The 16,576-nt window shown below is 48.5% G+C and overlaps 2 protein-coding genes across 5 annotated transcripts in view; one reads left to right on the top strand and one right to left on the bottom strand.

Annotated features, from left to right (window-relative positions):
• Nucleotides 1-10,312, bottom strand: part of cpped1 (calcineurin-like phosphoesterase domain containing 1) — a 36,533-nt gene extending 26,221 nt beyond the window's left edge. The window contains exons 1-2 of the mRNA XM_030340422.1: nt 10,074-10,312; nt 8,624-8,833 (exon numbers count right to left, since the gene is read on the bottom strand). Coding sequence (XP_030196282.1) covers nt 8,624-8,833; nt 10,074-10,137 — 274 coding nt within the window. The 5' untranslated portion in view covers nt 10,138-10,312. The remainder of the gene's footprint in view (nt 1-8,623; nt 8,834-10,073) is intronic.
• A 1,252-nt stretch (nt 10,313-11,564) lies between these two features.
• shisa9a (shisa family member 9a) overlaps nt 11,565-16,576 on the top strand; it is a 40,307-nt gene continuing 35,295 nt past the window's right edge. Inside the window, exons 1-2 of one of the 4 annotated variants that reach the window (XM_030340844.1) lie at nt 11,565-12,517; nt 13,126-13,163. In XM_030340844.1, coding sequence (XP_030196704.1) covers nt 12,003-12,517; nt 13,126-13,163 — 553 coding nt within the window. In that variant the 5' untranslated portion in view covers nt 11,565-12,002. Of the gene's footprint in view, nt 12,518-13,113; nt 13,221-16,576 lie in introns of all 4 variants that reach the window. The other 3 variants (XM_030340842.1, XM_030340843.1, XM_030340841.1) reach the window with 3 other exon arrangements.

The following is a 16,576-nucleotide window of genomic DNA, read 5'->3' as shown; positions in this document are numbered from 1 at the left end:
CTGCAGTATCATAGCCCAGCCTCATCAAGCATAAACCCCTTTTTACGGGACTTTGCGCGGTTGCGTAAAAAACATTAGTTTTGCCGCCGCATCCTCCCCCCTCTCCGCCACGTCCCGGTCAGACCCAGAGTTCACGCTGAGCAGATGCCTTGGCGAGCGGCTGCTCTTCAAATGTCAAACGCGTCCGGCCCTCGTGTGGACGAAGGCCAGCGTGACGGGTGAGAGAGAGATCTATTTATAAATGAGTATGTGTATTAACTGCCAAGCACATCCTCCGTGGATATGTCTATTTTTTCCTCTTTCCTCCTAAACCCCCCCCCCCTCCCTTTTCTTCCACTCCCGTTTCCTCGTCTATTTTATTCCAATTTATTCTTCTGAGTAATTATTTTACTGGCCTACTTTCAAAACAGACGTTCCCTTAGATGTTTGGACAGGACTGGTTACATAAGACCCCCATCATCTCCCACCCCAGCACGTTGTGCTTGATTGAGGAGCGTGATGAAGCCGGCGTTAAAGCCAGCGTGAAACGAGAAGGAGGGGGATGATATAAAGAGTGTCCGTCTTCACCTGTCCGTCTCCACACACACACACACCCCACAGGTCAGCCGACCTCAGACACCTGAGACCTGAGCAGCCATGCCTCCCACGTGCACAGATAAACCCAGGAACGTGCACGCACGGGAAAGAGCAAGAGAGCGAGAGAGAGAGGGAGAAAGCGAGAGAGAGAGAGGGAGAAAGCGAGAGAGAGAGAGGGAGAAAGCGAGAGAGAGAGGGAGAAAGCGAGAGAGAGGGAGAAAGCGAGAGAGAGGGAGAAAGCGAGAGAGAGAGGGGAGAGAGAGAGAGAGAGAGAGAGAGAGAGAGAGAGAGAGAGAGAGAGAGAGAGAGAGAGAGAGAGAGAGAGAGAGAGAGAGAGAGAGAGAGAGAGAAAACGAAGGCGACATCTGAAATCAAAGACATCTGGAGTCATTAGTACACAATAACAATATTTTGCTATTTGTTGGCGGGAACAATCCAAAGGAAACCATGGAAACTAATGAAGCTCAAGTGAGCTGTTGGGTTGGGGGGGACTCGTGCTGTACCAGGGAGGGATGGGGGAAGGGGGAGGGGTGGTCAGTTAGAACTGGCAGATGCTCCCTAATACCCTCATGTTGTTCTGGATATCTTTTTCCACAGCTATTCAAAACCAATTTTCGGGTGTTTTTCCTTTTATTTATTTTTTAAGTTGTCCTGTACTTTAAGTTGTCCTGTTGTCCTACAGTTTGTACCCGGTGTCGGTGCACGGGTAAATAGTATTTTAGTCAGCGCAGGTTCGTGGTGAGGGCATCTTGCGCAGGGATACCTACAGGTAGGCTGTAGTGTGGACAGAGCTACCTGCCTCACAGCAGTCAAAGGCGTGAGACACAGAGACCAATGGTGTGCCTGGCTATGGGCTGAAGGTGAGGGGCTAGTCCGCTACGTGTGTAGGTAGTCACAGTGGACCTCGTACAGATGGAGCCTGTCGGCATCGCAGCCAGATGAGCTGGCCAGATCCAACCATACAACAGATATTATATCCCTCAGCCTGTGGAGCACGGTCATTCAAAGCAGATGGGTTCGCCCGTAGTCTGACTTCGCAGTTTGCCAGTGGTGCCTGGCACAGCCTTCAAAGAGCAACAGGTGAACTGAGTTCAGGTGTGGGATTTGTTTCGCTTGTTGTGCTGTCGATAACGTTGCTTTGGAAAGAGAGACTCTCCTTTTTTTAAATTGTTCCAGCGAAGGCGCAGGATGAGAAGCGCCGGGCAGAGAGCACGGTCGCGTCCCAGGTGTGTCTAGTCATAACCGCATCAAAATGAAGCAGGAACAAAAAACAGCGTGTATGATTTATTCTACAAATACTCGGTATTCATGCAGGAAATCACAGGATTCCTGGCACCATTTTGCGGTGTTGGCCACAGTCGAACGGTAGTGAATAGCGCTAGTGAATAGTGCTTGTGATATTAATTGATTACCAAACATGGCCACAGCCCTTTCTTGTTAAAAAATCTCTGATGGTTGTGCTCTTTGTGATTTTCTTTTGAATCTGGTTACAGTAAAGACCTCCCATTCAGATTTCTATTCATATTTTAACATTATCATTTAATTGTTACACTTACGCGCTCATTGTTTTTCTAATTTGGCGCTCCTGTTCATGGTGAACTGAAAGTCCCTCGCCCGGAGAGCTGATTTGTCCTCTAATAATTGTTTTTCCTTCACTGCCAGAAGGAGGTAGCAGCACTGCTGCCCCACCCCAAGAAGGGTTCAAATCCCGGGATGCGGGACCGTTCTGTGTAGACTTTGTATGTTCTCCCTGTGCTCAATCCCTGTGCTGGATTCAACTCCCACACCACATGACAAAACATGCAAGTGAACACGGCTGCAGTGCTGCAATGCTCACAGTTAGCTCCCGGGCACTACACCTGGGGTGAGTACCCGGGCACTACACCTGGGGTGAGTACACCGGGCACTAAACCTGGGGTGAGTACACCGGGCACTACACCTGGGGTGAGCACCCGGGCACTACGACTGGGGTGAGTACCCGGGCACTACGACTGGGGTGAGTACCCGGGCACTAGATCTGGGGTGAGTACCCGGGCACTAGATCTGGGGTTAGTTCCCGGGCACTAGAGCTGGGGTAAGTTCCCGGGCACCAGATCTGGGGTTAGTTCCCGGGCACTCCCCTTGTGGCGGACGGCACACGGTTCCTAGCAGGACGCGTTTGTGCAGAGCATGTTTAATTTCCCCACGAGCATTAATAAAGTGTAACGTTAGACGTTAACTCACTTGAACGGGGCGGTCTCATGGTGATGTTTAAAATATGCATTTCAACAAAAAGCAGGCGCATACTACACACACACACACACCGACATACACTCACACCAGAGGCCCCTGCCTGTTCGCGCCTTCAACAACAATAAGGAGGGGCTCCTACAGCTAAGCAGAGGCGACGGACAGACGCACGGACGCACGGGGGCCCAAGGTGATCGTAACCTACCTTTCAGAGCCGCAAAGGCAGCGGTGGCCCCTTCGAATGCTCAACCAGAAACACACACACACACACACACGTCACACATACACACACATACACACAGTAGGGCACACACGTGCACTAATCAACCGCCGCGGCGCACGTTTCGTCAGTTACTCCGTGCTCATCCCTCCCGGGTGCGAGGCTGGGATCCTTTGTAGTGCTCATTAGCTGAGTGTTAAGCCCAGCCTGTTCTTCTAATCTAATCATCTCCCTCTTCCCTTCCCTTCCCTCACCTCCCTCCATCCCCTCCCTTTCATATGTCGGCACTGAAAGGAGACTCACAACACATGCCCCAACACACACACACACACACACACACACACACACAGGTACACAGAGCGAGAGAAAGACACAAGGTTGGGGGGAGTTGAGGGGTATATTGTCCTTGAGAAGTGAAATCCATCCCCCCCCACCGTACGGAGTCGTGCAGAGCGAATCCCGATCAACAGGATCACAGGCCCAAGCTGTCAGTTAACAAGGCAAGCGGAACATCAGCAGCGCAGTCCACAGAGAGGAGGCGGGACTTAACAGCACACCTTAGAAGGGGGCACGCTCGAAGGGCATGGGTTATTGTGTGTGTGCGTGTGCGTGTGCATAAGCGTGTGGGTGCGAGCGTTTGAATGTGTGCTGCTACGACCTTGTGATCCCAGCAGGGTGTCGGCTATAGTTTATTTTTGCGTGGGCTACGGCGGCGTTTGACTGACCGGACATCTGTCCGGGGAATCCGCCCCGGACCCCCACCGTCGCCAGCTCCCATCAGTACGGATGCGCCCAGATGTCATTATGACTCAGTATTTATCATCACGGTTACGGCGGGGATTAATGACTCCACTGTCCGACGGGGCCAACATGTGCTGCCTTTTTAGATTTGATGCCCGTATAATCCGGCCCCCTTCTCCTCCCCCCCCCGAAACCACCACCACCACCCGCCGCCGCCACCACGCTACCCCTGCTCCGTTTCAATGAATCCAGCGAGGTCTGATGTGCACCAATCGGACACATTCACTGCGGGCAGGGAGGACGAAAGAAAGGCAAAAGGCAGTGGTGTATTTGCAGCGCAGCGTTTCAGAACGGTGAGCTCACGTCGTGGTACACACCGCCGAGCTGGCACACCGAGGGTCGGCTGTTTACCGCCCAGAGGAAGATGAAGAAGAAGAAGAAGAAGAGGGGGCAGAGGATGAAGAGATGATACCGGGAGGAGAATGAAGAAGAGGAAGACAGAGAGACATCAAGGGAAGACGAAGAGAGCGAAGCGGAGCGCGGCGGAAACAATATGGCTCAGAGAGAACACCTGAGGAAGCACCGATTGAAAGAGAGAGAGAGAGAGACGGAAACAGAGAGAGCAAGAGAGAGCGAGAAAAGGAGCGACGGAGAGATTGAGAGGGAAAGACAACAGGATAAGAAAAGAGGGGGGTGAAAAAGGAAATAGAGTCGCCAATTTCCTGTCGCCGGTGGTGCTGGTGAACGCAGTATGGCGGTCCATTGCCTCGCCTACCCCCCCCCCCACCGGCAACCTTTCCGTTCAGCACATTAAATAAATGCTCGGAAGAGGAAATGTCAACAGAGGAGCGAAGGAAGGATCGCTACCCCCCCCCCCCCCCCGCCCGGGAAACCATCTTCCCCCCCCCCTCCAACACCACCACCACCACCACGCCGGCCCACCCAGGCGCCCCGGCCCACCCCGCGGCGGGCAACATGGTCGGACCACAGCGTCCCAACGGCGCCGGTACCGGCAGCGAGGCTGTTGATGACGGACGGGGGGCGTAATGAGGATGACGCATGCAACATGCTCTGCCAGGGTTGTGACGCTAACACGGGCTGACACTGTGGTGTCAACCCGGGCCCCGGGAGCAAGGCACTTCTTAAACCCTCCGCCGCCCAGCCACCACCACCACTCACACCCCGGCCCACCAAAGCAACACCATCCACCACCAAAAGCTCACAGTATCAGTGTCTGCGATGGGCTCCGAGGCCAGGACCCGGAGGTGACCTATAAATGCAGCTTAACGGGGGCGGCGGGCTGGCTGACGAGGCAAAGACTGAGGGACTGAGACAGCGAGGAAAGCTCAGCTTAGAGGCTGGGATGGGGAAGTCGTGGACAAGATACGAGCATAGCATAGAGACATACTGGGAGGCAGAAAGCCAGACCCTCTGTCTGCGATAATAGAGAGGGCTAGTGTGAGGGCTGTGCTTTATGACTGTCCGGGTAAGGATACAATTCAGCATGGGTTATGTTTAGAGGCTGGAGCCGCAACAAAAGAGAGAAAGAGGAGGGTGGGGGTGTTCCTTTGGTGGGGGTCATGATGACTAAGCTGGAGACCAAATCGTAGATAGAGTACATTGTGGATCAGCCCTTTGGTGATAAAAAAAAAAGGTGACACTGGAATGGCATGAAAGTCCATTTCTGAAACACAATGTTCTACGTCTGCACTGCCGGATAACTTAAGTAATCTTAAGATATCTTATCTTTTGTTATGTTTTAATCAGTGGGTTGAACACATCTCAAAAAAAACTAGAGTGAATCAGAGGGGGTAGGAAAGGGGCGAAGAGAGAGAGAGAGAGAGAGAGAGAGAGAGAGAGAGAGAGAGAGAGAGAGAGAGAGAGAGAGAGAGAGAGAGAGAGAGAGAGAGAGAGAGAGAGAGAGAGAGAGAGAGAGAGAGAGAGAGAGAGAGAGATATTAAAGAGACACATGAAGGCAATGAGAGAGTGAGTGAGGAGTGAGCGAGAGAGCGAGAGAGCGAGAGGGAGAGAGAGAGACAGAGCCAGATAATTAGAGACAGTGCTAGAGAGAAAATTGGCCTGTCTACTTACCGTTCTTCCTCTCCTCTCTTTCCCTCTCAGTTTTTTCCTCAGCCCATTCCTTGAGGCTATACAGGAGAGCAGGCAGGCAGGCACCCCATGCTAGCCCACCTAATTGTCATGCAAAGGTAGTTTGCCTCAGTTGTTAGCTCGCGGCGCTCCTTTTTCCTACTAACTGTTATCTCTCCAGTGTGTCTAGCCCGCACGCTCCTCTTACCCCGTTATCAAATTAGGCCAATATCTGGCCAAAACACAAGCATGCACACGCACACACACACACACACACACTCATTTCATAACTCTTAACAGAGGCATATGCTAGCAGTCACAGTGTTTCAAGCACACAACCGGCGCCAACCTCTATCTTGAAGTACTGAGGTGTGCGTGTGCCTATGGCCATACAAGCCATTTCACAACCAGATCTATAAATATCAATTTCCACACACCGGATGGTCTAAACAAAGAAAAAGAAGGCGAATAAAACAGCGCCTATATTATCCAAAAAAAACAGCAGGGTCAGATACCAAGTAAGTTGGGGAATAAACAACAGACACTAAGTTAATTGTGTACCACCTTCGTTTAGAAACTTTCCAGGGGGGTTGTAATATAAACAAATCTAAGAATAATTGTGTAGTTCAATATCTAACCTGTTTGGAAAAAGTGAAGTGTTTGCAGTGAGTCACTTTGTAATGTCCTGAAACCTCCACATATGTACAGCATCGAAACCAAAAATGGAGCGAGAGGCAATTCATCAGTCTTGAAGTGAATACAATACAGGCACACTGGCCTTCAGAAAACAACACGACTTTTATTTAAAACGAGCATGAAATGTTAAAGAGGCCTCCCATTCTGCCTCCGCACAAGCCCCTGTGCCGTTACCCCCCCCCCCGACGCAGTGCTGCCTTTATATTAAAACAGCTTGAAGACTCCCAGGTGCTTCTTCATAGATAAACAGCACACACTGTCACAGCGCCTCCAGTGTTTACTAACCGGAGCCATCAGTCAGAGAAATGAATACTCTTGTTACTCTCCGACAAACCAACAACCAAAAAAATATAAATTATAATTATACACTGTGCTAACTCATTTTTTGCAAAAAGAGCTAACGACATGAATCTTGGCTAGCTGTTTCACGGGATGATTATCGGCTCCTGTCGGAATTTGTTCTGGCAATCAATTAGATCAGCAGTCGGGGAGGGGGGTGGGGGGCATATCGGAGCATATCAGAGTGCATACCCCCTGATGATGAAGCCAAATTGAGACCCATCTATCGCCAAAGCTGAAGTTCCTTCACCCAGCGTTTTAATTAAGCCTAGCACTATCTAAGGGGGGGAGCGGTAGGATACATTAATCATTTCCTTGGCGCCGACATATTCCATTCCCTTTAAAGACGGATGAGTGCTAAAGCTGGGAATCTGAGCACGGCCCGCGTTCTGACACATCTCAGAGGTAGATGTACGTGATCAGTGGGAGGGAATAAAATGGATACCGCTATGCTCATTTTTTTTGCAGATGCGAGGTGGGTGTGTGTACACACTTCGCCAGAACCACAGAGCCAGCACCCACTCCTGGAGTTGAGGATGGTAAAAAGCAGGACCTGTTCAGTTGTTTTTGTGCAGAGGGCAGCAGTTGAATCTCTCCGCGCCGGTGCATGTGTTCTGTCCCTGGTGTGCCTGTGGGATCCCTGTGCGAGGTGCTTGTTTGCCCTGGTCGCCCGTTGTGGATATGCACCCGGTATTGATTTATACTCAGGCCACTGAAAACCCCTCTGCTGTCTCAAGTGATTTACTGAGCATTCAGGTCAAAAACAATCCATTCTGCCTGGGGTCGTACAAGTGATTGCCATATCTCCAGAACCACAGCTGTCTCAATTTGTCACGTCGTACCGTATTACAGGTTGCAATGGACCCGACTTGATCGAATTTTAAATTACATTTCACAGGATATAACCCTGATATACTTGGGTTAGAATAAGTGATATGTTAAGTATAGACATGTGGTTACACTCTGTGCCTGTGCCCATATCTTGACAGAATAAAATCTGTCTGGTACCATGGTGAATGGAATGTCTTGGTCGACTTACCAAGAACCTAGTTTGACATTTCCAGAGTTACTGCCTAGACTTACTCCAGGAAACTGCTTCCAAATGATGTTTTCTCATTGCCCAAAGGGGTCAATTAGGCTGATTGACTAACCAAAGCACAACTAAGCTTTTTTACTATTATCTGCTCATTGGCTAATGCCACCTTAATCACTCGCATACATGTCATTAATTCAGTCAAAGACAGCTTGGTTGTCTTTGACTGCAGAACTCAGCTTTTTCACTACTATTTGCTCATTGGCTAATGCCACCTTAATCACCTGCATACATGTGTTTGTTTAGTCAAAGACAGCTTTGATAGATGTCGTAGTGTTCCTTCGCCAAAGCCTGTTCAAGGCTTTAGAAATTAAACTTAAAATGTTCAGCAATCCATCAAACGTTAAAAAAGGTATTTGAGATAATTATTAATTTTCCATTGTTTTACCAGCAATAATTGTAACATTGATGAGATGAAAAGGGTTTTCAGGAATCAAGAATTTCCATACAAAATGTGTGTGTGTGTGTGTGTGTGTGTGTGTGTGTGTGTGTGTGTGTGTGTGTGTGTGTGTGCGTGCGTGCGTGCGTGCGTGCGTGCGTGCGTGCGTGTGTGTGCATGTGTGCAACTATGCATGCATGTGTATGTGTGTACATGTGTGTGATTGTGCGTGTGTGCGTTTGTGTTTGTGCGTGCGCGTTACCTGGCATGGAGTGGACCAGGTCCCCACAGAGCACCATGAACCTGGGCCGGGGGCGGAGCTTGTTGACGGCGCCCACCGTCTGCTGAATGAGCTGCACCTCCTCCGACCACACGTCCCCAGGCCCACTGTCCCTCCAGTCGTTGATCAGCCCCAGCTGGGGGTCTGCGGCCTGGATGAAGCAGAAGGGTCCTCGCCACTCACGCTCCACATCTGACCGTGGACGCCAAGGAGAAGATGGGGAGAGGGGAGAGGGGATCTGATGGTTAGGGCGTTTGGTGTCATGTGAAAGTGGAACCCCAGTTTTGGTTGTTTAACCTTCGACAGAGCACACTGGAATTGCCTTATTATATGCAATAGCAATTTGTAGTAGACGCCCTCCATTAAATTACTCTAGGCGTTAGATTAGGTATGTGGTGCCTGGTCAAGGAAAGGTAACGGAATTCTAAGAATCAGTGGGAATACAAATATATAGCTCAATGTTGAAGTATTCAGCAGCAGCGTGACTCAAAAATCGTTGATGGAGCCTCACGCGTAAATAGTTACTACCACACCTCCTACCTTATTAATGATATATTTACAAGTGATAATTTATTACCGGTAAAAAATGATGTTATTTAAAAAGAAAAAAGACCAGCATTTGTACATGGAAACAGACCTAACTGATGCTGAGTGGAGTTGGGATATGCAATGGGACCTGAGAGACAGCCTGGAGCAGGCATGTAGACATGCAAGGCCCTTGTTCATCTGATTTGGAGAAATACTCGTCTGCTCCCCCACTATCTCACCACCACTATCAGCACTTTCAGTATTTAACAAGCTCTCAATGCAATAGTCTCTTAAATTAGTTATGATAATTATGTTCTCCAGAGAACCAGGGAATGGAAAAGAAATAAGACAGAGAAAATGCAATCACACTCCTGGGAACAAAATGAGTCATTACCTTCAAGACGATCTTGTCTGGATAATTGACAATTTGTGAAGGCATAAATCAACCATGCTTTGAATGTATGTTTTCAAGATGTCAAATAGATTCATAGAAAAGTGAGCATTCTGTGCTACAACTAGTGATAGTTGCAGCACATTTCCACATCCAAGTATTCCCAAGCAGCCCCGTATGAACACGCTACTTTCCGAAAGATACCTACTTTAAGTTTATGCGTGAACTTGTCTGAATAGAGGAGCGATAGCTTCGCATTCATAGTGCATTTCTTTATGAAAAAGCTAAAATAGAGAAGTTAGAGTCACAATATCTTAATAGAAACGGTAACAAAACATCACAGCCGTCAGATGGCTTGTATATCTATATCATATATACTGTATATATAAATATATTAATAAATAAAAACTGGTAATAACTCTTGGTGCACTGTGAGATCCACGACTATTTACTTATAAGTTACGCTCTAACTATGGTTAGCGACTAGCTAGTCAGCAGGGGCTAATCCAATACCTTCTGTCAGTCCGCTGAACGTACGCCGTTTTGCTCGTAAAAATATGTCTCCGTTCTCAGCCATAAACACGCTTTAAGAAAATATCCAAGCAATGCAATGAATCTCCAAGTATATGCCAACGGTGCGTGTAACTAGACAACTCCGGTGATTTTCTCGCTGCTCTGCGAGGTTGCAAACTCTGTTTCGGCGATCGACTAGGCGTCCTGTCTACTGTCACGGAACTTCACCGAGACGCAACAGCCACCAAGCGGTGGCATGCTGCAGGGGAGGCGACTTGTTACGCGCTGGCGGGTTGTTCCGTTGCATAACTTTCACAAAGTACGAAATGCATTTGCACAAAGTTGTGCAACCCAGTTGACCTAACACATGTTTCAGTGGAGAGAATGCTTTGATTCCCCCCTTATAACCTAGATCCGTTTAAGTATTTAGTTACCCTTAGGTATGTTAGGGGAATTATTCAGACTCCAGCGAGCAGCACCACGGATAGAGAAGAGACGAACCGTTCAGTACCATGGACAGGTACAAATGGTAGTCGTTAATCATCCAAACGCCAGCAATCCGATCTGTGAGATTTTTGGTGATTACAAGTATATCGAAATGTAGGTCTAACGTTATGTATCCGAGCATTTAAGACCGTTGGTTGATGATATGAAATATTTAGTTCCCATATAACTTCTGACATAGGCCTACTACTACTAATTAAGAGTTTAAAACTCGGATATAACTACAGACATGCCCGTCTGCATCTCTGTATAGCCATATCTCTGTCTGTATCTGTTTAACAGCAGGCTGTTGACCCCAGCCTGCTGTCAGCTGCAATCATGCTGGAGTGACTGGTTGTCTAGTACTTCATTATGTCTGAAATCTGCCTGTCTCCTAACCTAATATTATTAATTAAATCTCCCGCCTACATGTTAACGTTTTTTTAATCTCTGACCAGTGGGCCTGTAACCAGGATATTAGGCTTATTTGCTTGGCTATTTTCATAATCAATGATCAGGAGCAAAAGTACATCAATGACATGTCCGAGGGGGTTGTAAAACCTTCACAGGTTACAGCCTATAATTGTTTTCACAAGATTATTGGAAAACGAATTAAATTAAACGAATTGTTCCTGGTGAGGCTGTAGTCGCCACGACATTGGGGAGTTCACAATCGTTAATATCAGCAAAACAAAAATAACTTGGGGAGTAGGACCTTAGCTTGAATGTTTCGGGTAGGCCACCCGGACTAGAGGCCTGCTTTTTTCCGGCAGACGGGGAAGTAGGCCTAGTCATCAAACCTTCATGTTGCAGATAAGACACATTATGATTAAATAAACATTATGATTAAATAAAGCTTTGTTAACATTCGAGTGAAACCTTTTGGCCATTTTTTGTTTCTGGTTAATATGTCAATACATATTCTCTCTCTCCCTCTCCCACTCCGACTCTTGCACTATATCTCTCCTTCCCTCCCCTTCCCCGTCTGCGCTCATCTCCACCTCTCTCTGTGCGCGCGAGGCTTCACCAAACCTCGGCTCTCTAATTCGCTCAGTCGCGCCGCGCGCTCCGTTGGTGTGGCTCGCTCTTCTTCCTCCTCGTGCGTAAGAGCGCGCCGATGGCCATGTTCAAAGAGATGCAGTTGTGATAACGCAACATTCTGAGAACCCGCGATGCGCTGCCGAACGGACCCATAGGCGCTCAATTGGATGTGTGTGCAACATCTCAGTTTGACATAACATTTAATCCGATTTATTTCAGGTATAGAGTGAAGACTTGAAGATTATCGGCGCATGCGTTGGTTTTCTCGAGAAAATGCCAATCGCCGCGGATGGCGGTGAATTGTCGTTTGGATGTATGTTCCTGGACTCCTGATTACACCAGCGTTTGCCTGTCTTTCCTCCTGTTTCGGTTACGCATGCAATTGAGCGAAGGTGCAAAAGCACCATGAAGGGGAAATACTTTATCCTGGGCTACTTGTTGGTCAAAGTTATGGCCCTTGTATGCAAGGCGGACGGGGAGCCGGGCTTGCTGGGGGGGTTCGTCATGATCACCACCTCCAACGGATCCAGGGAGGAGGAAAGCGTGTCGGAGGAGACGCCGCACACGGAGGAGGAATGCCGGGGTTACTTCGACGTGATGGGCCAGTGGGACCCGCCGTTCATTTGCAAGACCGAGAATTACCTTTACTGCTGCGGCACCTGTGGCTTCCGATTCTGCTGCTCGTACAAACACTCGCGCTTGGACCAAAGCACCTGTAAGAACTACGACACCCCGGTGTGGATGAAGACCAGGGAGACCCCGTTCAAGAAGATCAACAAGCTGCACGACAGCACCAAAGACAAAACCAACTTAATCGTTTACATCATCTGTGGAGTAGTGGCTATCATGGCTCTTGTGGGTATTTTTACCAAACTGGGTCTGGAGAAGGCTCACCGACCGCAAAGAGAGAACATGTCCAGGTTAGTCTCACTGTGCTTCTGGTTTTCTTCCGCTCTCTCCCCCCTCTCCCTCTCTCTCTTCTATCCATGAGCTTCCACCTGTTTTTATTTCCTAAATCCCGCGCTGCGCTCCGCGCGCCTGTTCGGGACTTGCAGCATCACGCGGACAGTCTGGAGCGCGCGAAGTGCTGTTCTTTGTTCCTCTCCTCTCGGTTTGTGTACTTATGCTCACAAGTATACGGATCAGGCTTCCACCGTGAAACAATACACTCAGAAATACGCACCAATGAACTCCCCCTGCAGCTGCCGTCGAAATGTTCACATTTCTATTGCATAAATAATGCATTTGCACATAGCACATTTCAATATGTGAAATGCCCCCCCCCCCCCATATTTGAATGAAAATATGGTGTGCATAATATGGTGTGCAGAAAATATGGTGTGCAGAGGCACAGGTTAACTGATCAAGCAAGCATATCATACACACAATTCCTAATATCTCTGTCTTTTTCTCCCACCAACCTCACCTCGGTCTCTCTCTCTGTCTCTCTCTGTCTCTCTGTTTCCCTCTGTCGCACTCTCTCCCTCTGTCTCTCTCTCTCCCTGTGTGTGGACAGGGCCGTCGCCAGCGTTCTCCAGGGCGGAGCTCCGGGTGAGCAGTTTCGGGGTAAGGACCCCCTGGGGATGCATTCTCAGCACTTTGTTGCCAAGGCCACTAACCTCCGTGAGTTGCTCTGCCACTGTTTTTGGACAGCTCATTACTGGTCTGGGGTGAATTGTTGGTTGACCTACATCAGTGTTCTGTTGGAAGTGATGATTGTTGCGGGGTGTTAATTGTGTCGGCATGAACAGGGGCAGTTGGTGTGAGTATAAAGACACGGATATGTTGAGAGTCGTTGATAGACGCAGTCGGGGATAGGCCGACTGAGTTTAAAGTAAATTAGCCTATTGTAGTCGAATTTGGAGTAAGAAGGGGGCGGCCGTGGTAACTAACCATGATGACATAATTTGTTACTAATAAATATTTGCACAAAGAAAGTGGATTGAGATGATGCCTACATTGTTGCCACTAAACATTTCTCTTGATTATTTCTTGAGGCATGCTGGTATACAAGCACTGGTAGCTAGCCAGCCCTTTCATATACACAAAGCACAGACGGCTGTTCCATGTGGTTTCTGATGTGCTTTTCGAATCCGTTGGTTATTCGCCGGTATATTTTTATCTTATGCCCACATGTGATAACAAGTGTAGAGAGAGAGAACTTGAAAGACAGTGTGCGTGTGAATGTGTGAGAGGAACAAGCCTGATATGGTGAAGCGGTGAAGAAACGAGAGAGCGAGAGAGAGAGCGATAGAGTGAGAGAGACAGATTGAAAGAATGCAACTGAAAGAGAGCGAAGACATGGGCATAGATGTGGACCTGTGTGTGTGTGTGTGTGTGTGTGTGTGTGTGTGTGTGTGTGTGTGTGTGTGTGTGTGTGTGTGTGTGTGTGTGTGTGTGTGTGTGTGTGTGTGTGTGTGTGTGTGTGTGTGTGTGTATTGAATATGAATATGAATCTGAATGCCATCTATTTCTGTTACGTCCCGTGGGCTGCTACAGTACCGTTTTTTTGGTAAGCTTTGTGTCTTAACACCAGAACATCAAACAACTAAGAACGCAGACACCAACATCAGGCAGTTAATCTCATATTTAGCCCTCAAAAGGTTTCTTACAAAAATAACATCATTGAGCGAAAGCGAAATTATTGCAATTCGGTGGTCATTATTCACTGATCTCCAGAGAGCCTTTCCAGAAACCAGACTGGAAACGCTAAGTCCACAGCAGGAAGAGAAAGGAAGGATGTATCTAAGCACCTCCCACTCAAAGTGTTCAATTTCCACCGAGATTACATCAGAGTGCAATTGTGTTGGACGGGTCACCACCCACCAGCGATCCACCCCCTCCCCCTCCCCCTCCCCCTCCCCCGCCCTTCCTCAGCCACCACTGGCCCTACCGAACCAAGGCTCAGTGGGGGAGCCGAGCCGTTCAGTTGACATGAAGTCCAGCCCAGACACCCCTCTCCTCCCCCACCACAACGACCACCACCAACATTACACCACCCTACCCTAAGCACAGCTGCACTAGAATGATGATCTGTTATCGTGTACGGAGGCCTGGATCTGGGATGAATCCACCCGACGCCCGTTTCCAACTGTGATGATTGAGAGAGCGTTCGCGAGGCTTTGGTGCCTTTCTGATGAAAGGTTTGCCAAGAGAGCTTTAAAGTCTGCTTCGCTAACCACGCAGAAATATAAGGCATGTGCAGAAGTTCACTGTGTCTTTGGTACAGTATAGAGTTTCTGATGTAAATTATGCCAATGCATTGAGATACATTTCAATGTCTGGCAAAAACCACTAATCCCCCAGAGAGAGGGAGAGCGCCGATGCAATTTTCATTCCACGACACGTGGCGGTCCCCCCGAAAAAAAGAAGAAACATTTATTTCAAACGTTGGATTGTCCCACTTTTCTTCCTGTTGTGTTATTTTCATCATGTTAGGTAAGCATCGCTACAACTCAAAGATATAGGAATAAATAGACCTGGGAGACTAACTTCTGGTGCGCTTCCCACCAGTAGGCAAGGGCAACATGAGTAACCACTCCTACGCCCCCGCGAAAATATGCGTTGTTTGTGTCTGTGCAAGAGTGTGTGTGTGTGTGTGCGTGTCAGCATGTGTGTGTCTGTGTGAGTGGATGTGCATGTGTGTGTGTCTGCTTGTGTTTGTGTGTGTGTGTGTGTGTGTGTGTGTGTGTGTGTGTGTGTGTGTGTGTGTGTGTGTGTGTGTGTGTGTGTGTGTGTGTGTGTGTGTTTGTTTATGTGAGTGTGTGCGTCAGCTAAGGGTGCGTGGGGCTGCATAGTAGCCTGATGATAAAACAGCATGTACCATATAAACTGAGGACACGATGATCTAACCTTGTTCATGTTAAAGCAGCCCGCCCACCACCGTCGTAAACATGGATCTCATTGAAAGAAAAATGAGGGTGGAGGTGGCTTTCACTTATGGCCCTGGTTAGTTCCATAGGCGTATTTCATCGGTCTGACCGCAGAGAGATACATGGTGAAGTACCTTTAAACTAGAGGATACATGAGCTTCAAGTAGGTGACGGGGACGGGGAATAAGCCGACCTGTAGAGAGGAGATAGGAGAGAGAGAGAGGGTGAGGTAGGGAGAGAGAGAGGAGTATTACAGGAAGCGGGCGATCACCTCTATTGGTCAAAAGGAGGCTGCTGTGAAATAGTGATTATTACCAGTGATGTGGAACCTGCTCTCCTGAACCTACTAATCCCAGGGCTTGTGGGTAATCATGTGGAACGCTATTAACCTTTGTGATCCGGCAGGATCTCTTGTACCTGATGGGTGTACACATCCCTTGTTCTCTCTCTCTCTCTCTCTCTCTCTCTCTCTCTCTCTCTCTCTCTCTCTCTCTCTCTCTCTCTCTCTCTCTCTCTCTGTCTTATGCTGTCTCTCTCGTAGAAAGAGGAAGAGGACATTTATTACAGATGGAGCAATGAATTGACGATGGGAGAGAAGAAGGAGGAGAGAAGAGGAGGCAATGGTTATGGATGGGTTATTTCAGAGTTAGAAGAAGAGGCTGATGAAAAGTAAATCAAATGAACAGTGCTGGATGATGATTCTTTGCCGAGATAGAGGAGCAGAACGCACGGTAAAGCAGATGATTGGAGGAAGAGGCGATAGGAGATGAAGCGCTATGTAAAAATAAGTGCCCGGGTGGAATAGGCCGCTGCACACGTGCATCTTCTCTTCACACAGTGTGCACATGCGCTCGCACCCCCACATTGGCGCTGGAGACGGGTCAGGTGTTGTGGTGAGAGGGGCCGTGTGGGATTATGTATTTCAGCGCACACCATTTATTGATTATAGTTTACGGCCAGTATTGCGCTATTACCGGCGTCAATGAATCTGTGCTGGCAGCCTTCTCCCTGGCTTATTCCGCGGCGGAGAAAGTCCCTCCGGGGGGCTTGTGTGGCCTGTCACTCACAGAATAGTATTTGTCTGTAAAAGCAATCACTGGGAACAGC

This window comes from Gadus morhua, chromosome 18 (genome assembly GCF_902167405.1).
Source record: "Gadus morhua chromosome 18, gadMor3.0, whole genome shotgun sequence".
Classification (NCBI taxonomy): Eukaryota; Metazoa; Chordata; class Actinopteri; order Gadiformes; family Gadidae; genus Gadus; species Gadus morhua.
This window is presented reverse-complemented; position numbering and strand designations above follow the sequence as displayed.